Raw genomic sequence first — 22,340 nt, forward strand, 5'->3', positions numbered from 1 at the left:
GACCTGGTCGAATTTACTTTCCAGCTGGTTGAAATAAGTTTTAAAGTCAGTAGCTAGCGCCGATCTGTGCTGTTCAAGTAGCTTAGACATAGCCTCCATGGATAAGTCGGTGGTTTGGTCGCCTTTTTTCCCCGATTTACCACGGTGCAAGGTCATTATAAAGTAAGCAAAGGTTGGGGGAAAAAAAAGTGCAAAGGTAGCTACTCCATCTGCAAGGTATGGCTATAAATGAATGAGAGAAGAGTGAAGCACACAGGAGCTCTCACATGTCACGTCTGCTCCATACCACCATCAACCAGAAACCCAGTGACATTCGCATTTTGACAGAGCCAAGAGTTTCCTCAGCTTCTCAGGGTGCATCATCTCCCAGCGTGAGGTTGGAGCTCTAAATGGACCACTGGGTCACCCATCACAGCTGGGCCACACCACTTAACATCCCCCTCCCATCCCCCTCCAGCCAACAACCTCTCTGGTCTACTCCAAGGCTCTCGAACCCACTCGACCTTCTGACACAGCGCAGAACAGGGCAGGTGGCAGTAACCCCACAAGATGCCGAGGTCAAAGGTTGCATTAGGAGAATGCTTACGTGGCTCTCACGCGTCACGTCTGCTCCATACCACCATCGACCAGAAGCCCAGTGACATTCACATTTTGACAGAGCCAAGAGCTTCCTCAGCCTCTCAGGGTGCATCATCTCCCAGCGTGAGGTTGGAGCTCTAAATGGACCACTGGGTCACCCATCACAGCTGGGCCACACCACTTAACATCCCCCTCCCATCCCCCTCCAGCCAACAACCTCTCTGGTCTACTCCAAGGCTCTCGAACCCACTCGACCTTCTGACACAGCGCAGAACAGGGCAGGCGGCAGTAACCCCACAAGATGCCGAGGTCAAAGGTTGCATTAGGAGAATGCTTACGTGGCTCGTGGTCTGACGTTGAGAAGAGAGCACACACATCATTCCTGTGCTTGTAAAGTGAATCAGTATGTCATGTATACATCCTTTTACTAAACCAGGCAGCACTAATGAAAAAGAGCAAATTCTTAAATATTCATATGTGGAAAGATGATAAAAAAGAAGAGGATGAGAACCTAGTTTTGGACATAAAACTACAGATGTAGAATATTATGTAAAGATTTAATAGTCTGGACAAAATTTCAACAAATTTCAGTTTTTAAAACACTGCATTTAATAACTACAGCTCTGTATATACCAGGAGCCATGCTGTGTTTCTATATGCTTTAGGGCCCCTGTCAGTGAAGCACTGCTACTGCAGGCAGGAATTGTAACCAAGTTTATGGATTAGAGGAGGATCCTGAAGATACAGCTGTGTCCATCACGACACAAAGAAAGATGAGCAGCGCCCCAGACAGGAGGCAAAACAGGACAGCAGGGCTCAGGGTCTGATAGCCTCTGTAAGCCCAGAAATATGTGGACACACTGGTGGAAACCTATGCATGCTGTGCCACTATTGTCTAAATAAAATGCATTTGGGGTGACTGTGGTTCAGTGGGTAGAGCAGTCGTCTCCCAACAGGAGGGTTGAAGGTTCAAATTTCGGTGCCTGCAGTCAAAGTGTCCTTGGGCAAGACACTGAACCCTCAAGTTGCCCCCAATGGTTAGAGCCATTAGTTGAATTGGTGCCACAGATGGCTGCCTCGGTTCTGTACTGGAAGCAAATTCCTTGTGTGTGTAACATACTTGGCAAAATAAAGATGATTATAATTATATTATTATTTCAGTGATTAAAGGTCTCCTCTTTAAGCTGTTGTAAGACCTTGAATAAAAAAACTATTTTTTGCTATTAAGTTTTTGGAGAGTTAAAAGTTTTGCATTTTGCCCATGCTTGTTAGAAATTATGGACCATAAAATTGCACACTACACATACAGTATGGTGCTGAAAAAACAATCTATAATTTTTCTTGCACAGTGTATGATAATATAAGCACACACACACACACACACACACAGGCCCTAGGGCTTAGCCAACCCTCCCAGCCCGGCTGATCCTCAACCTTGAATGAGAGCAGCACTTAAACTTTCCCCTTTTCAAACAGGGGAGCACAAAGAGAGGACCACATCAGTGGACTGCTGATCATCCCCACAGACGGCTGAGTGGGGACAACAGCCAGGGCCCTGGGCACGTCCCCAGATAATGTCCCCATGTCCCCCCATCCTGCTTGTACTGGATTCAGGCCCGTATGGCATGTATATGCTGCTCCCTCTCATGTGAGACTAGATAATGACAATTCTTTCCGGAGGGGTGGTTAGAAGGAGTGGGAGTGGTAGGGACAAGGTGTGGGGTGTGGGGCTGGTGCTGCAGCTGTCCCACTGGCCATGTCCACCCCTTGAATCCCCTAACCACCCATCACCACCACCACCCCAGCAGCAGGTTTCTCCCTACAGAGGAGGAAAAAAAAAACACGCTTCATTACGTCCTCTCTCCCCAGAGCAGCTAGGGGCCTTTCAGTGCAGATAAGCCTCTTAGACATGAAGTAGCGCTCAGAGCAGCATTTGAGTGACAGCAGGAAGGTTTAGCCATTCAGTGGACAATGCTCACATTCTCTAGCTTTAATCTAGGAGGCGGACAATGATCTGTTTTTTAAGGCCTCATCTCCTCTGCTTTTCCCACAGCAGTAGGTGACTGGCACAGGGAAGTGAAAAAGACAGAGCGGGCCGAGGGCCGGCCGGGAGAGCGCGCTGCTGTCTCCCAAGGCCCCATGTTTCCTTGACAGTCCAGACTGAAGTGGGACAAGAGGCAGTGAGGTAGGGGGGGTTAAGTTGATGGAAGGCAAAGCGCATCAATCACACACACACACACACACACACGCATGGGCACAAACAATCACTCTGTGATGGTTGAGTGCCTCTGTGTGACAGACAGGCAGGTGAGAGGCCTGGTGGTGACGTGGCTTTGTGTAGAGCTTTGTCATTCTTATCTGCTCTGACCACTGACATCCATCCCTCCTCAGCCATTGTGTGTGTTTCTATGATGTATTTATACAAACGCTAGTGTACCGGCAACTGAGGAAAAAGAAGCTAAACAGTGTGAAAAGATATCCTAACAAAATCATTTGTTTTGATTTCATGATACAATGTAACCTCCTCAACCTTCTGGACCCTAAAGCTTAATGTCATCCTTTTATGAAAGTGAGAACAACCGATTCTGATTCTTAGTTGAATGTTAAAACCATTTGCTTAGTTAGTTGCTATGGCAGAGAAATGTATACACATCATGTTACAATTTGCATATTAAACATAGGTTTCCAAGTGTTACAGTAACAAGGAGTTAGATAATGAAATGGTGCAATTGACACACCATATATCTAGACAGAGAAGTACTTAGTGTATTTTTTTTACATACTAACTATTTATTCTGTATATTTCAAAATGGCTAAAAAAACACCTGTATATGTTGATTTTTGTAAAGCCATTTAGAACATGTCTAAGGAAGTGAATGACAAAAAATTTGGATGACAAAAGTGTGAACGACATGTGTCACTGTGCCAAAAAGCTAGGTGGATTATTTTAGAATCACCTCACACTTCAGACTGGTTTGTTTTGCTCCACAAAAAAAGTATAAATATCCTCACCTCATCTGCAATAAACAGACACTGCGTACTACTGAGGGAGAGGGAGAAGCTAAGCTGAAGCCACTCAAGGAGACGTTTATGTGTGTGAGCCATAGCCATGAAACCCTTTCAGTGTTTGACTAAAGTGTCAATCACTGGGGTACTTATCACTCTAACTGGATTATCATTACAGTTTAGCCCTTTGCATACCCTTGTTTCTAAACATGGCAGTGCCAGTAACATTAACTGTGTGAATGAAAAATGAGCCTCAGTAGAAGCATACGAGCTGCTGAAACAGTAGTTGAGGATTTTAAAGAGTACAAAACATTGTGCTATAAGGGATGTGGTCACTAAAAGACAATAGTTAAAAATGCACACCATAAACACTCTAAATGCTTTAGATATTAAGCTAAATTTGTATTTTATTATTAAGTGTCAAAGGGAAATAAGGTGCTAGCAGCTCAGTATTGAAATGGGGAGTAGCAGTGAGCACTCAAAACAGCCCAGCGACAACTATGAAGCCTGGCCTTCCCTAAACATCTGCAAACTTCTCTGTAAACCCCTCACTTCTGACTCTGTTTTTTTAATGCACATGTGCTCCTGCTGTCAAATGAAATAAATAAAACTGCCTAGTTTTGGATGTGATAACTAAACATTTATCATATTACATAGCAGTGCTTGGAGTTGATGATACAAGGCGTCTGTATCATATCAAGTCTGACTTCAGGTGAGAACGTCACTGAACTAGACAGCACTCAGTGAGCCCAAAATCTCCGCCAAAGCAGACCACTGCCCCCCTGCTATTCTCCCTGAAAGCAATATACTCATGATAATTTGACTCTCATTATATCATTCTTTGCCTATGCAAGCCTGCCCTTAGAAACTGAAATCACACTGAATTCTTCTCTAATGAGTGATTTTCTTTAGGATCTAGCGCAGCAACCGTTAAAGATATGTTAAACTTGTTAGCCCTCCACTGAATCAGCTACAGTGTGATGTTAGATGCAGGTTTGTGGCAATATTTGTCTCACAGTAGTGAGTTTTCTTATGTTGATGTTATGGTGCATTTTTTTTTTTTTGTCCAAGCATTTCTATCCCCATCTCAAAATGCTGAAGAATCCTTTGAGAATATTCCTGGATCTGGATGATGATCTGGATAAGCACCAAAATCTGAAGAGTTGTTTTGTGGGCCATACCCTATCTCTCCAACAAAGTTTCTAAACATCCATTGATTACTTTTTGATTTATGCTGTTAACCACCCAACAGCAGTAAGGACATAACCTCCTTGGCAGAGGACAAAATTAAGCCATGATTGTCTTCCAGTCTGCAGCGGGGTGGTATGGCTGTGCATGCAGGCTTATACATTTTTATAGAAACCTACACACACAAACACACAGAGATAAATCCCTAACAGCATGTCCTCAGCACCTCACCCTTACTTGCCACTCCTCTCTTAAAACTCAATCTCACACACCTCATCACAGTCCCAGCACCTCCACCCCAAAAATCTCATATCCTCCACACACCTTTACCTCCGTTCTGGGCTCAGCCACAGCTCTGAAATCCCACAGCTAATAATACAAGTTTTGTGCCACGGCCTTGTAAACAATCCCACCTGCCATAAGTGACTGCTAATAACACAAATCTGAGTCTTGTCCTTTTTGAGACACAGAAAGGCAGATCTTTTCTGTCTGCTTTTCTTACACATACACTGTTTTATTCCTGCTTTGTGTTTTCTCACTATATGCTGAGACACTGGGTTTGACTGTGTGTCCTAAATACTGACATAACTTGTCAAGAAGATACAAGAATATACAGTAAAACACGTATTAACAGCACTTACAAAAATACAGACACAGCCATCTGGGAACTTGTCTACAATCCATCAAACATCTAAAGATCTGCTTCGATCCTAAAATGTGAATTTAAATATAGACATAAAAGAAGCAATGTGAAAGAGGGAAAGAAAGGCACAGTCAAGCAGCAAGATAGACATATCAGACACAGGGACACAGATTGGACAACCAGACAAACATACAGAGACAGATCGTTCCATTACACACTGAGCCTGACATGGTGGCGATAGAGACAATAGGCCCCTTCAGCATACTACTGAGTGTTTACGTCCCCCATCAGTCTGCATCACTAGTGTCCCCCTGACTGCTCCCAGCTGACACCCCCAACACACACATATACACACACACTTTTCTGACCTCCCAGGCTGAACTTGACCATGCACACACTCCTGCTTTGCTTTCTGTCACATGTCAGCCTATCATGTCTTCTCCATGCTTGAAGTCTCAGTATGTGTGTGTTTGAGAGAGAGAGGAAGAAAGAAAGAGAGAGTGTGTGTTTGTGTGTGAGCAGAAGAGGATGAATGAATGGGCTTCTGTTGGACCTCTCCTAGAGGCTTTATCTAAAGATATTGCATTTAACTTCAGGAAACACCAGTCATGCACGCAGCATTTGTGGTGAGGGCAGTGTGAAATTAGTAGGTCCTCAAAAGCTTGATTCAACCCCCCATGTAACCAGAACTTCCCATAGTTTAACTGAGCCACACTGATCTGGCTTACAGGTATGATGAGTGGATGAGCACTAATACAGGGATAAAGATGTTTTTCTTTCTTGCCTCTCAATACCTTTCACTCATTATCTTTTCTCTTATTTCATCCTAAAATCACACCAGTCTTCTTCAATATCTGGCATCTTCTATACCTCCTCTTCCTCCCCTCTTTTCCCTCCTCCAGCTTTCTGATACCAGCGCATTAAAACACACCAAAAGTTTTCACTGGAGCTGGGTAATGAGGCAGACCTTTGACCTTGCCTTGATGACTTCCATACCTGTGCATGTGCAAGAATACATGTGGTTGTGTGTATGCGCATGTGTGTCTGCAGCTGGCGGCTGACAGCGACATGACTAATGAGGACTCGGGACAGAAATAATAGGTGGGAATTATAACACAAAAAGGGTACAAGCGCAAAGGAAAAGGAAGAACAAACGTCAGAGCAACGGACAAGCGGCGAGGAAGATAAAGGGAAGAAAAAGGAAGGAAGAAAGACTAAGATCTAGAAAAGGCTTTAAATAATCACAGTATTATAGCCCAACCAACAGACATTAAGTTAAACAGATGAAGAAAAACTTGATTTGAGGACAAGAGTTTTCAATGCTGAACCTGCTTTGCTTAGGTGAGACTAGATTAACTTTAGACTTGTAGGATTATATTACATCACTATAGCAGACCTTTAGTTACAGTAGAAGGTATTGGTAGAAACATATCGCCCTTTTGGCGATTTTCCAATCCTAAAAAATGACTGAATGACTGAAGAAATCCCTTTTTATCCTCACCATCCCACATTCACCTCCACTATTAACATCCAAAGCGACAATCCTATTTAACACAGAATTATATTCAGCCTTGCTACGGTATGTATTGTATGTATGACATGGTTAAATAATTATGTGTAAAATTGTAGCTTTAGTCTCCCTGTCACATGTGAATGGGCAAATGTATTTTAAACATTCAATATCATAGGGTTTCTTAAGAAAACCATGGCATTTACAGAACTATGTCAAATAAAACAAACTGGGCCAAAAAAGTTTATTATTACTTATTTATCCTACATTCTGGGCCAAATGACAAATGTTTTCTGTGTTGAGGAATCGTGGGGATAGTTCTCAAATCAAAAGGCTTAGAAAGAAAGCATCTACTCAGTCTTGCAACGGAAATGAGACATTGTGCACTGACATGGCCTGGACAGCACATTTGTGCGTCTGGCAACACCAGCCTACAACTGTCACACTCAAGGTCAAGGGTCATCATGTGTAGACAGAGCAGAACTTCCTAATTATACATGATAAATGTAATCACACACAGGAAGCATTTCCCCCCCACAATTTACTGGCTTAACCTTGTCAGGTGTGCCGAGCTGGTGAGGCAAAATGAGGTTAAAGCATCGCATCTGAAACTGTATATTTAGTAAACCTGATAGAATTTACAAGAAGATAATAATTCACACTAATACCAATCAACTTCTTGTTTTTATTTAAAGGGCCAGATAAACAAAACTTTTCCATCAGGCTGTGTATTGTTATAATGATTCCGTCTGTCTCAAAGAGATTTGTTCGGTAAACTCTGGGCTCCTGTTGGATCAGACCACTGCCCAATAATGGCTGACTAGAGCCAGAGGGTCTCGACCCGCTGACAGAAAACACGGCGCCAAGAGAGAAGTGAGACAGACAGACAAATAGACTGATAGACATTCAGACAGACATCCTGTCTGAAACTACAAATAGATACAACAATTAACTCAGGTCTGGTCATTTTCATTTCACTGACCTTTGCCCCTCACCTCCTACACATGTAAGGAGACAAATTACTACTGCAGTTGGGTTTGACCAACTGCTCTACTACAGGAGAACATGCGGCGTGAAGGCTGAGACAGTGGACATAAATCATACCTGTATTTGATCTGTGGGGCCCTGGGCTAGCTGACGGTGTGACAGCTAGCATGCACCCTATATCTCCAAACCCCTAAAGGGCTGAAATGGGTCACTTGTTTTTCAGAGCAGTCGTATTTTCAGCAGTGTATTAATCTGGGGACAATGGTGGTGAGGTTTGCCCTTAATGTGAGTTTGAGCAATCAAACAATAAGCCAAGTAGGAGAGGTGATTAAAACAGCCCCGCCACAACATGACTGTGGCCACAAGATTTCTTTATACTGCTAATTAGTATGAGTGAACAGTCACATAATGTATCCAGGGCTGCTTGTGAAAGTGAACGCTGGGCTAGTTGTGGTGGTGCTGTATGTGGCATCTGCTATTCACAGTGGTGATTATACAGTGGCATTTGACCTGTTCATGCATGGTGTGCATGTTTGTAGACAGTTAATTTAACTCCATTTTGGTTTATATTGTCATGAAGAGTGCTCCAAAGCAGTTTTGGGCAGTCTTAGTACATCTATAGCAATATTGTAACAGTAGTAGAACGTAGTCTTTATACCTCAAAAAACAACTGTCTATATATGTGAACATCATGCAACAGAGTACTTGGATTACATTCCAGGTCTTGTTTGTATAACCTGTGATTATATCTTATTGTATTTATTGAAAAATGATTTAAATTTTACTTATTATTCAACAGACATACAGTATTATCAATAATTCTACAGAATAACTGCATTAATTCCAAAATTACACATGCATACAGAGACCATTTTTATTTTGCCTTCTAAACAGCAAAAGTGTAAGTCAGAGATTCACATTAACTGGGACTATCCCAGATGGAGGTGGAGGTGACATCGGTGATGAGGATTATAAACCAGCAGAGTCCAGCTCTGAGATACTGTTCCAAGGTTTCTGCATACACTTAATCACATTTGTTAAGATCACTTTGATTTATTCTTCTCTGTTGTTCCTAAAACATGTTTTTTGCTGTTTTAAAATAATTCAGCTATATATAAAGAACATAATATAACTTTAAAAAGACATTATTCGTTACTCTCAGCTGTGGCATTATACCCCTTTTCACTGCTTTGCTGTACGGTGTCCACAATAGTGGACAGTTAACTTTAAAACAAAATTGTGTGAAAAACTAAAATTGAGTACAATTTTAGCACAATTTTGAATAATCAAAATATTATTTAAAAATCTTGATCACTTTTCTCATAATTCACACTTGAAAGGGTCACAGAAAGCTTAAATTACAAGTCAGATTTAAGTGGCTCAACTTTGCTTGGGTTATTACTTCACTGAAAAGCACAGACAAATAGTGCGGGCTACGGTTTGAAATTCTAGCTTTGTCAGCTGTGGATTTTGGCACAATCCACTGCAACAGTTTGAGCTAGTTGTCAAATCAGATGCGTTCTTGTCACAAAGAGACAGAACACTGCTGCAGCCCCCATCAATCCTGGATTCTATTTACACAAGAAAGCCTTGTCCCTCAGTCAAACATGTTCTCCTATTTTAATCGGCTGTCATCCTACCAATGATTATACCTTGCTCTGGGGTTATACAGCATGTTCCAAAGACATATGTCATTGGCTGTGATACAGCAATACCGCTTTACAAGTCACATGCACTGTGCACACATACAACAATGCTTATTCCACAAAAACATTACCAAAATTACATAGCATCATTCTCGGGTGTCCCAAAGGAGATTACAGCGTCACGTCAGGAAGTGTCCTTCAAAGTTTCCATGAATATAATTGTACGGTTTAGGTCCAGTCTTTGTTTTCTGCCTTTCAAAGCCAGTTTTAAAACCCAAGAGGTGGCTAGACTCCAGGCTAGGCAAAATCAGAATTGCATTAAACACCCAAAGAGCATTTCATCAGAGCCAGCAGGGTCCTGTGGTCCAGGACACCTGTAATAAAGCCCCCCCCCTCACAGACGTGAAAACATTTTAACTCCTTTTGTATAAAGAGTTTACATGCTCCTGCCAGCACAGAAATATGGTGCTGCAGCTGATCAAATTACACCAAACAAATTGCATTTGTTGAGAGGAGGATCAAATTCTAGCACCCACAACAAACATATTAGCAGCCTGATCCACACAGAATAGCCGTGGCAGAGTGGTAGCTGAGATTAACAAAGTGCCACTGAAAGAGAAGAGAGGATGTGCAGAAATCCAGACTGACTCGTCTGCTTTCCCTTGCTGCTCTGCTCCTCTGCGCACTGAGGAATTACCAGGATTGTATGTGAGCGAGGAAATAGAAGGTGGAAAGCACTTGCATGCAAAGAGATGTATTCCATTACAGTTAATTCAACTAAAGTGATACTGCATGCCAGTCTCAACAGCGAAGCACATGACAGGTTAGAATCTTCAAAACTAGCACGCCCTTGGATAACAGACAACTTTTGAAGCCTTGCTCAAGTTCATCTATGATCTTATAACAAATCAACACTTAAATCCATTATTCTCACTATGGAATACATGGAAAACTGTCAAATTCAAACATTCGGTAATGGGAAAAGGGGTATTTTTCATGTTTGTTATTAAAATAAACAGAGAGAGATGTCTGGGATGAACTGGTGTGTGAAACTCAGGGGAGGGACAGAAAGTGAGAGTATGAGAGAGAGCAAGAAAGAGAGAGACTTAAGGGGCCTGTGTCTGACAGGCAGGCAGATGGACAGGAACTTGGCATTAGAAAATATGATTGTGCCAGAGAGTGATCCATAAAGACTGGAGGAGGTCAGAGGGCACCCTCTCTATAATGACTCATCATTACTCAGTGGTGTCCGCGTCGGGATGGCCTGTGTGTGTGTGTGAGAATCTACGTCTGGGAGACAGGGCCAGCGGATCTGCTGAGAGATAGTGGAGGATAAACGACCAGTTCTGCTATTCTAGGCCTCTGGGGAGAAACGAGAAATCTGACTGTTGTTTTATCAGAGCCCTGGCCAAATTCGGTCACCCAGAATGCAAATTATTCCATTCATCAACATTTATTTAACGTCTGAGGGAAGGCGTGTGTGAGAAGGTGAAAATGACATTCACTGGATTATGAAATGTGAGAAATGCTTAATGCCATTGGAAATTCTTCTGTTAGGGGGAGACTTGTTTGACTTCTTGGGGCTGGGTAAACACCACTGGACAGACCTTGCCATGGCAGCTGTTCCCGCGGTAACGTGGTGGGCAGCAGAGGCGGGGCCTTGGGGGATTTGTGGCGTTTTCAAGACCTGATTTTTTTTTTTTAATTCACAGCCAGTCATTACTTTTACTAGAGCACAGCCCGAACTGACCACTAAAAGGGCGGCACACACTGCCAACACCTTGTATATGGAATTCATAAAACAATGGCTCACACTAAATTCCCCTGCTGCATTCTCAAATCAAGCTGCTGTGGCAATGACAGTGTCAGTGCACATTTATGTGCATGCACGTGCAAGAGCCCATATTTTTAGTGCACAGCATCGGATGAATATCTTCATTTCTGGCAACTGACAGCCTGTTTGTCATCCACTCCACAACCAAGAACTGACCTTCAGCAGCATAACTACCTTTATCCTGCCATGTCTCTCCTCTCCTTTCATCCTTAAATGTCCATTGGCTCTCTCACCCTCTATCTTTCTCCACTGTAGCTCCCTCCACTTCTTCCTCACTTTTTGCTCTCTCCCTTTCTACAGCTTTTGTCATTGATCGCTGATGCGATTGGCTGCCTCCATGCTCAGTAATGACCTGCCCTGGTAACCAGCTGGCTGCTCCGCTCGGCCTCTCGTAGATTGAACTGTCAGATGGCAGCGATTAATGGCTGGGCAGAGAGAGAGACAGACTCACACCTGCAATATCCCACCCTGCACTGCCCTGCCAACACTCTGTCCCATCCCAGCTCAGCCTACACAGGTACATGTTCGTGTATGTAACCGAGTATGTTGTGTCCAAATACATCTAGTAAGGATTGATAAATATTAAAACATGTATATGTGCATGTGTTTATAGTGCTTATAAATCTTTACTTTCATATATGTATTATTGCCCTAAGGGTGTACTTGCATTCTGCCCTGCTGTGGTGGCTGATGGGAGGTGTAGGGTGAGAGCGTGTCTGAGGAGCTACAGGGACAGGAGCAAGGACAAGAAAAAAGTCAAGTACAAAACTCACAACGCATTTGAAATCTTGAAAATCAGAAAAAAAAAAGTTTGCCAAATCAGAAAATAACTGAACCTAACCACAATTTGCTCCACTACTTAAATGACAGCATGTGCTCATTATTTGTCTACTGTGCTATGCTTTGCTGCTCCCTGCTCTTCTTTATTATTATATTAGTTATGATTACACCCGTAATCATTCACTTATTTTACTGTTCACACTTGAGTCTTTCTGCACAAGACAATCAGAACAAGTACCTAAAATGCTAACATATGTTGCTTCCTCCAACAGAGATGACTGGGGTGTTTGGTCTGGTCTCGCTCTGTGTGTCTGCTGAGCTGAGCGCTGCAGGCCCACGCGGCTGTCCCGTGTTGTACTTGGCTGGCCGTCTGCTAACTGTCAGCGCAGTATCTTCTTACACTGATGAATGGGAAGTTTCCAGACCTTTCCCAAAGCTTTCATTCCCTTGTTCCAACGTTTCATCCAGAGGAATGGCCGAGAAAACAAGGGCTCCTCCGCCTGCTCTCCAGCCTCCCCTCAAGGGGAGCACCAACATGGAGACGGGTATGAGGCTAAATTTAAAATGCTCCCTCAAAAAGGGAGAGCGTGCAGATGAAGAGAGAGGGAGGGAGATAAAGTTCAATAGAGATAGTAGACAAAACATAGTGGAAGAAAAATTAGAAACTTAATAAATGTGGCTGGAGAAAAGAAAAAGAAGCTGAAAGGAGGGGGGAAGATAGACAGGAGATGGAAGGGACATAATCCTCTGAACAGTGAACATGTGAATATCAGGCCAGTAGGGGTTTGGCGTGGTGTGTGAAACGGAGATGAAATCGATTAGCTTGTCCACTGACCCAGTGAGCAGTGGGGCCCCCCATTGCCCCAGTCCTGCCACAGCCTTGACAGAGACATCCAGGCCTGGAGGCCCCTAGGGGTCCCTTCTGGACACTGAGGTGAACAAAGTGGTGCCCTCCTGTCAAACTAAAGCCCTCAAGCAACAGCAGAACAACAAACCATGCTGCAATGCTTCACTGCTCTCTGATTCCACAGGAGACAGAAAAGATGTAATGTGGGCTGCTGAAAGAGGACACTGTGTGCAAGAGGTGCTGCTCAAAATATAGATCTACAGTACTTATTTAAAAGGAGGTATCCCCAGTTAATTAAGAATTGACCAACTGAAATCAACTAAGTTTTATAAGAATAATGTAGCAGTTTCTAACCCAGTTTAAGTTAACAGTTAGTAGGTGTTTGCTGTTTCAACATTCTTCACAAGGCAGTAAAAACATGAGTTTGAGTCCCAACTTATAGGCACAAACATGTCAGTGTTTACCTGCACATATTCTCCTTCTATAAAAACCTTTGGAGAAAGTGACACTTTACAAACATGAGGACGAATATTTGGTCATTCTAACATAAGGAATCATTCTGGGAACTAGCTTCACCACTCACCACTTCCTGCCATCTAAATAAAAACAACATTTAGTTTTTAGTAATGCAAATGACAAGCTTCTACCCGTTGACAGGTTCTGAAACATCTCTGTCTTTTTATCACCTTGTTTTCCTCACATCATTTCCTCTAGGTGAGGAGCATCTCTTTGATTCCCGGCTCATTGTAGTCCATCTGACCTAGGAGGTCACAGAGTGGAAAGAAGTGGATGTGTCACCACTAAGCTCTTCTCCCTGTTAGAATAATATTTCTACGGTGCTTTTAGGATGCTAACACTAATCAAAACAGGACATCCTGAGAAGGGCCGTGCGCTCTCTTCCCTGGCCCCGCTCACCGACTGCTTTGTTTTTGTGGAGGAGTGACAATCCCAGGAAGCCGTGAGAAGGGTTCATCAAAGCTCCAAGCGGGGGGCCCTGGTTGCAGGATCGCTGGAATGCGGCGTGGAAAGGAATCTCTACTGTCCTATTGTTCCCAGGTTTCCTCGGTCTCATCACACTCCGGCACGTCCAGTTCACTTACAGGTAAGCAGCGCTAATCAGCCCAGCATTCCTTTCCACGACCACATTCTTTCCCCCTGCTGCGACCCTGGCTGACCAACAACACACGTGCACACACATAAGGCGTACAGCTTATACAGACACACACACACCCAGAGGGGAAGTCATCAAGGCAGATCTGTGAGGACAGGGATGTGGCGCTTCCTTCTCTCAGACATCAGAATGGAACTAAACATTGAGGTGAACATCAATGGTGCATGCCCCACTACTGGTGGAAAGATGATCCACCTCTCTCAAACTGACCCCAGGGAGCTCAGAGGTGTTTGATGGTGTCTCAGTCCAACAACAAAACTTAGGAACTGTCAAAAACAATACTAATAAAAAAAAATAAAATAAAAAACTTTTCCTGGGGAGTCATAAGGGTTTCACAAAAAGTCTACCACACTTAAAATCACCCAAAAACCTGCATTATAGAGATTTGTCTCTTAGTCACTACAAGTATTTTGCCTTTAATAACACATTCACAGGTTGTTTTTGTCTTTGTGCCATCAGAGCCAATCGGGTTAATGTGATGCAGCACAAACTTCATCAGGGAGCTTTGATCACATCTCCTCCCCTGTCTCTCCCATCTTGTGGAGGTGAGAGTTCACCACTTAACGAGCTTCAGGGTGGAACATGGGGGGCTTGTTGTGGCACAGATGAAAGGTGTAAAGAAATCACATACTCCACACAAACACATAAATGTACACCTGACTATATCTGCCCTCTCCTGTCCAGACTCCACGGCTACAAAGGAGCATGACCTGATGCTCTGTTTTGCCTCTGTTAATCAAAAACATTATTATGCCTCCCTCACTCACTCCTCCCATCTCTGGGGCCAGCCTGCTCCACCCAGGGAGCTCCCCCGAGCAGTACTGTACACACTGTTATCACCACATTTACAAAGCAATTGTTTGGGTAATTCCTGTTTATAGCTATGTGTGATTCCCTCCAGTGTGTAAGTATGAAAAAGACCAATGTTCTCCCTGTCATCCATCTATGACGGTGATCAAAAATCAATGTTCACAAGCAATCACACACCATTTCAGTATACTCTATACCTAGTGGTATCACTGATTCAAAAGAATTTTGGGTATATTCAAAATGAGCTAAAAGGGTCATTAAAATATAGACAACTATTAATCCCATTCAGGAGTTACTGGGGAGACATTTAAAAAGCTATATGATTAGTAAACATCATCATGTCTGCAGTCTAGAGCCAAGTGCAGCACACAAAGCTTTTTCAGTTAGTATAAAGTCATACCTCTCCAGAAATGTACTCAACAATGTAAAGTGACTTAGCTGATGTGAGACATGAGGCAAGAGTGTCAGGCCCTGTTTCTACCACCTGCTCCAGGTAATTGATTGAAGTATAAAATGATTGAGTTTCTTTAATTAGCTAACAGACACCTCTTCTCAAAGCATTCCAAAGAGTGCTAACCTCATTAACAGCCCGGGCGAACCGCACCATCAGCAGTCTGTTGACATTATAACTCCTCAGACATCATAACGACACACAAATCAGTTTGATGTCTGGGTAAACTTTTCAGCTCAGCAAAATGCCATTTTATCTCAGACCAATTTGTGATGAGAAAATGGCGGCCCGTCATGCGTTTGACCATTTAGCTGTATACACTGCAGAGCACCTTTGTTTTGCACATATGCACTAAAACTCACATGTACACATGCTCAGCTCATCCAAATAAGCACGTACACACATGCTCACCTCCCTTTTTTTAGCAAACACAATCTATAAAAATATGCTTAGCTTGGGACCGCTCTGTTGATAATGACCTCAGCCTTGGCACCGTACTGGGCCAGACCAGACTGCCGACAGACTGGAGGCTTTTGTGTGGACTCCCTATCTCTAACTCCGTGACCTTAAAGAGGGAGAAGAAAGCAGAAATGCCTTTTTTATTTAGAAGGGGTAATGTCACTCATTGTTCTGTGTTGGTACGGTTTCCCTGTGGTAAACACACAGCAGTTCCCAGGCTTGACATGTTGCTGCACACCCTCCCTCCCACTGTCCACCCAGTGGTGTTCCCACACTGCCCTGTCTGGGTTGCTGCAACATGCTACCCCTGTTCCCTTAACATCAATAACACACACATGTACACACCACCATCAACATTTAAACACTATCACCTCGACCATATCCAAATCTAGCAATGACAGTACAGCTATATGCCACTAGAACCGGATTCAAAATGTATTGCTTGTCTTTGTGCTATATTCATTCATTTTCATTCATTCATTTTCTACCGCTTAGTCCCTGAATGGGGTCACGGGGGGGCTGGAGCCAATCCCAGCCGGCAATCGGGGGAAGGTGGGGTACACCCTGGACAGATCGCCAATCCATCGCAGGGCTAACACAGAGACGAACAACCACACACACGCACACACCTATGGGCAATTTAGAGACACCAATCAATCTAAGCTGCATGTCTTTGGACTGCGGGAGGAAGCCGGAGTACCCGGAGAGAACCCACGCAAGCACGGGGAGAACATGCAAACTCCACACAGAAAGGTCCCGGATGGGGCCCGAACCCAGAACATTCTCACTGTGAGGCAACAGTGCTAACCACTGTGCTGCCCTCTTTGTGCTATAATGCATTAGAAATTCCTCACATATATGATAGACTGAGCTGGAGGTGAGGAGGGAGTGAAGTTAAAAAAAGAGAGTGTAGAGACAGGAGAGAAACCCCTGGGGCAGGGCCTGAGAGGGGACCTGTGACAAGCCCTGGAAGCTCCCTAGCTCCTTGGGACAGGGGCCATCCTTCAAGTGGGTGACAACACTGCATAAACAAACCCCTAACCTCATCAGCTCTCTGTTTACAGCCCTGAGACTGAGTCCTGGACCATTCATTAACATCAGAGACCTTCCAAAAGAGTCATTTTCTCAAAGAGGGAGCGAGAGAGAAGCCCTTCTCAAATCGTAAGAGGGGAAGAAAGTGGACGACATGTCAGACAGATGGGGGCGTTGATAGATGACGGGGCGTGGGTCGCAGTCATCCCCCCCCAAACCCACGAACACACATATATTAACACGCAAGCTCCTCAGAACTATTATACCACGAAGATTACATTTGTGTGTGTGAGCTTGTGATATGCTTTACGTCTGGTCTGACTTTCTATTATAAGCTACTGTAACAAGTAGAAATGCTACACTGCTTGTTTTTTATCCCTTGTAGACAGATCACATTAATTGTTGCACATCCATGACTTTGAAGTAGAAAAATGTAACTGTTCTAAAGATACTGACAGAAACCTTTGACACCCATTCACACAGGGATTGGTGTCAACTGTTCAAATCCAGTGTTTTTTCAAGTTTAAATGGATATTTCTCATTTGGTTTCATCTAAACCAAGCACAAACTCACAAAAGTCAGATGCAGGTTACTGAATTTTGCAAGGAAGCCTTAAAAACAAGTCTTTAAAAAGTTACCCTGCCAGTTTTATTTTCAAATACAAACTCATTTTGTACTTGACTAAAGGGATCTGCACTGTTTTGTATAAAGGTGCGCTTCATTTTATCACCTGAAGTGACAGGCTGTAACTGGCATACATGGGCCTGCTACTTGATGCAAAAAGTGCCACTTTAGCTGGCTACATACACTGTATGCCATCATTTATTTGCATCAGAAAAACAAGTTAAAAGCAACGCAAGAATACAGAGTGAATTAACCTCTGCCGTGAGCCCCAATGATTGTTGACCCAGTCCATTGCTGAAGGGGATACGGGACATTTGTACTCTGGCACCAAGCGGAGCGCAGGCAAAGAGCGCCACTCCGGGACAACAAGGCCTGTTTAATGGGGTCTTTATTTCACTTTCCGCCCGCTCCCTCTCACCTTTTAAATGGGCCGATCTATTAACCATTTTAATGAGCTCCGCCAGACAAATGCGAGATGCATGGCCCATTGCACAATGTAGGGAGAGCGACGCGCTTCTCAGTTCCGGAGAGAAGAGGCCCTGACAGACAGAGAGACAGCAAGGTGCAGGAGGCCTCCCCCTCTCTCCCCCTCCCTCTCTCTCTCCTCGCGTGCCATTGAGGACTCCACATTCCTGGTGACAGGTGGATCAGCTGAGCGATGACTGACAAACTATTGCGGTCAGTGTGACAAATTACTATCAAATGCACGAGCATGTACCTTGAGACACAAACTAGATTTAAAATGTCTATTGCCGCTTGTTAAGCTTCCAAATATTTCCATGGAACTTTTCCCTTAGGTCTGTATTTTTTCAAAATTAAGACTGACATACCAGAGGTTTGTAAATCTCAATATTACTCTAAGGGGGTTATGTCAGATTAATCGTCATTGTAATAGCTCCTAACAAATTATAAGGCCTCTAAAGGTTTTTTTTTTTATTAAGACACAAATATGCTAAGTGGAGTTTTAATTAGGCCTACGTCAAGCTATAGTCTGGATCATCAAAACCCCCTTCCTCCATCTGTCTGTAGCCCACAATTCACCACGGGGTGCGGCGTGCACGCCTTGGCTATACTTAGTTGGGAAGCAAAAGCGAGTTTTTGTGGCACACCGCATTACATCTGGACTCGCGGACTAATCAGTCAGCCTCCATCAATCAATCTTACGTTTACTGCCTCCTCTATTACATCCACCTCCTTCTTTTTCACACAACTGTTTGGCAATGAGGCCCCTTACACGCCCGTTTTAACACGACTTCTCCGGACAGGCGAGAGGCACACACTAAACGCATTTACCAGCAAAGCCCTTATGAAAGGTCTGGGAATTTAAATGCTCACTGTACAGACCTGGCTGGGGGCCAGAGCGGACCCGCTCCTCCAAGGTCCCAGAGCATTCCCACATTCTGGCTTACAATATGAAGTAGAAATCGTCCCCTTCCATCTCAAACGCAATAATCTTTAAACAGCCTACACGCAGAAGTATCCCTCTATTCTCAGAATGACTTTAAAGGTTTGCAAACATGTGGAAGAATTGGGGCAGTTGTTGGTTGTCTACAGGCATTAGCCCGAGAACAACAAACATTTGTGTTTTAAAGTCGAGAGGAGACCGTCACAACAGAAAAACAAGTGTTTCATGACGATGATGACTGTGTGTATGCGCGTGTTTCCAGTGCACGTCTTCCGTTATTGCATGTCACAATGTTTTCTACATATTGAATAAAATCACAACAGTCATACATTCATACTTGATCCGTTTATTAGCTTCAACAGACTGACTATAGTGTTTCTGACATCACCACATGGAGCAACTTCTCCATAACCTGCGGCTTATGGGAGTTAACTGTTCAAATTATTTCAGACATAGTCTTGTCGCAGCTGTTATACCATACTAGTAGTTTTATGCTTTATTTTAATGCAAAAATACAGGTTAAATATACAAGATTTGCAAACATAATGGGCTATGTAAACAGTGGTCACTGAACTCATTGAAGATAAACTCAATAAAAACGCAACGTCCTGTAAATAACGTTTCTGCAGACACTAACATATTGCAGGCCAGGGTCATTTGTGGTTTTGACCTACCGCCTAACTTTTCCCAAAACGGTGGGAAATTGCATTACAGTTCTAGATTAATGCTGTGTATTTTACATTTAGAAGCCCAACAATTAAAAACGAGTGTTCAAGTCAAGAGTCAAATGAAAGGCAACGCCAGAGAAATGTACAAAAAGAAATACATAGACAAACTGCGAGAGTTGGGAAGAAAACACCTTGAGAAAAAAAAAGAATGATTCTTGATCATTTATTATAGCAAATCAATGTATAAGTCGCCCTATCAATCATCTGGTTCCATAAATTCTTAGTGGATTGCGCCCAAGTAATTCAATCGATTTAATGGCAAGTGTTTCGATTTTATATGTAATTTAATCAAACTCGTTGAACACTTTAAGATATTATTAAATGAATTTTGTTAACACAGTAAGAACTCAGAGTCCTGCAATAATCACACTGGACTACATGGAGCCATGTGTGTAACCTGTAACATTCGAGCATTACAAAAATTAAATAGTCTGAAATATTTTTTTTCCATTGCCACATAATTTAGCTAACAAACAACACACATTACACATTGATAAGAACTCGGAATGAACTGCATAACTCTCTCTCTCTCACACACACACACACACTCACACACACACACTCACACACACACACACACTGACAAAGTTACAAACAAGATCTCATTCACTGGAACATTTACCATGCCTGTCTAAATCCTCGTCTTTTCCTTATTTCTCTCAATCCACCTGCCTTTTCTTGCTCCCCGCACACCGAAGTGACCAGCAGCAGTGTGCAGCATTTGCAGTACAACTGCCGACGCACAGGACATGGGATTTTTACCTACAACACACCACATTACGCTACAGCGCCCACTACATGCAAAGAACAATTCCAATACTGGAGCGGACGCCCTGCACAAAGTTCCTCCATCGCTCGACAATTTTATTGACTGATGTATTTTGTTTTGACTATGTATTTTTCTTGTTATTTTACTGTATAGATGTGTTTTATCTGGTCTTAGGTATCTTTATTATTATTATTATTTGTTTATGTTTTACTGGAAAGCACCTTGTAACGCAGGTTTAGAAAGGTGCTATATAAATAAACTTTGCTTGCTTGCTTGCATGCTCCCGCAACTTTAAAGTTTACCTGCTTCGTGTGACGGCATGTAATTATTTTTTTCTCGACGCTACCAACATTTTGTCACACTTAGCACGTGAAAGTGAGGTTTTCGGTTTTCTGGTGGAAATGAAATCGTTACACAAACTATTAATAGACGAAGCATATCAGCAACAGTATAGGTATAGAAGATGGCATGTTTCAAAAGGAATAAAGAAAGGGATGTTGCACCTACTCGTGGCCAGTTTCCGTGCCCTGCCTTTGGACCTCATGGTGCCAGTCTCTCGGCGTGGGTTTGTTTGGATTTTTTCCTGGATATTTTCTCTTCCTTTTTGTTTTTTCTCAGTCCTTTTTCTCTGCGTTGCTCAATCCAAACGCGCTATCTCTCCAGCATTGTCAGTCTGGACACCTTCGCACATGCGCACAGTCCGAAATCTGCCGGCAGCAAGTGCCATAAAAAGTTTGGGACGATTTATCACTTTGATATTAACCTGATCCGGTCAAGATGGGCGAATCGTGGGCATCTCCTTTCGTGTCAGATTTTTCATGCAATGGCTGAGCGAGAAAGCGGGGCGCACTGCAAAAAAAGCCCAACTTTGCCGTAGACGCAGATTCAGTCGTGTGTTCTTGTTTATTTAACACAGAGGAAAACTTGGCAACTGAGATTACTCCAAGTTGTTTCTATTCTTCCATGTTCTTTCGTTTGGAGATCACTTAACACAAGGCAGAAGAGGCTTAAAAACAGGCTGAAGAAAGCTCTACTAGCAAGCTAAATTAAGTTATCCTACCTTATGCAACCCTTTTGTAAAGAAATAAAAACGCCTTTGAGTCTGAGCACTTAATGAAATGCTTTGACAAGATGGATATTTTTGCAGTGCAGTCAGCACCTCGGATCTACGGGGTGCCGAGGACATTAATTATAACGATCCTTATTCTCAATCCTTCCTGAGCACCTTTTCTCTTTAAATCAAGCCACATTAATCAATTTCACATAAATTACAAATGCTGAATGTAGTCATTAACGATTTTATATATTTTAATTATGTTCTGACCAATACTGAGCACTGGAAAATGAATGAAAAAGTTTCCCCCTCCCTCTCCAGCTTAGGCACCCGACTGACAGCTTTAATACGAGTGCCCAGGTTTTTCCCCCCTCTCTCTCTTTGTGCTGACAATTATTAATATGTTAAGTGCTTAGTATTAATGCCAGTTTGAGACGTTTTTGTAGCAGCGCGTAAATTTCATCACTTGGTAATTACTGAAGGCTCAGAAAGGATGTTTTTTACTTGATTTAACTTGGAAGCAGAAGCTCCATCAATACAAAAAAGAGAAACTTTTTCACTAACTTTCGCCTCACTGGGTGGAATAATGCTTAAATCAACTTTTTCCCTTTTTTTCCCACTCTGGATTTTAAGACACGGGCCACATTCATATATGCATACCATCCAGTAATTAAAAGTAAAATAAATAAATTAATTAAAAACACTGCACGTTTGTTGTTACAACATAAACACTTTATAGATGCACTGAGTCATATATCAGCTAAATAGAGTAGCCTACCAGCCAGATACAAACAGTAAATCAGGATTTATTACCGTT

General features: G+C 42.9%; 1 protein-coding gene across 9 annotated transcripts in view; it reads right to left on the reverse strand.

Annotated features, from left to right (window-relative positions):
- mecom (MDS1 and EVI1 complex locus) overlaps positions 1 to 22,340 on the reverse strand; it is a 148,541-nt gene that overhangs the window by 120,712 nt on the left and 5,489 nt on the right. For 6 of the 9 annotated variants that reach the window (XM_020600338.1, XM_020600337.1, XM_020600333.1 and 3 more), the window contains exon 1: positions 20,977 to 21,147. The exons of 2 other annotated variants lie outside the window; for them this stretch is intronic. In XM_020600338.1, the coding sequence (XP_020455994.1) occupies positions 20,977 to 21,013 (37 nt within the window). In that variant the 5' untranslated portion in view covers positions 21,014 to 21,147. Of the gene's footprint in view, positions 1 to 20,976; positions 21,149 to 22,340 lie in introns of those variants that run through there. One more of the 9 variants, XM_020600334.1, reaches the window with a different exon arrangement.

Source organism: Monopterus albus, unplaced genomic scaffold (genome assembly GCF_001952655.1).
Source record: "Monopterus albus unplaced genomic scaffold, M_albus_1.0 scaffold46.1, whole genome shotgun sequence".
Taxonomy (NCBI): Eukaryota; Metazoa; Chordata; class Actinopteri; order Synbranchiformes; family Synbranchidae; genus Monopterus; species Monopterus albus.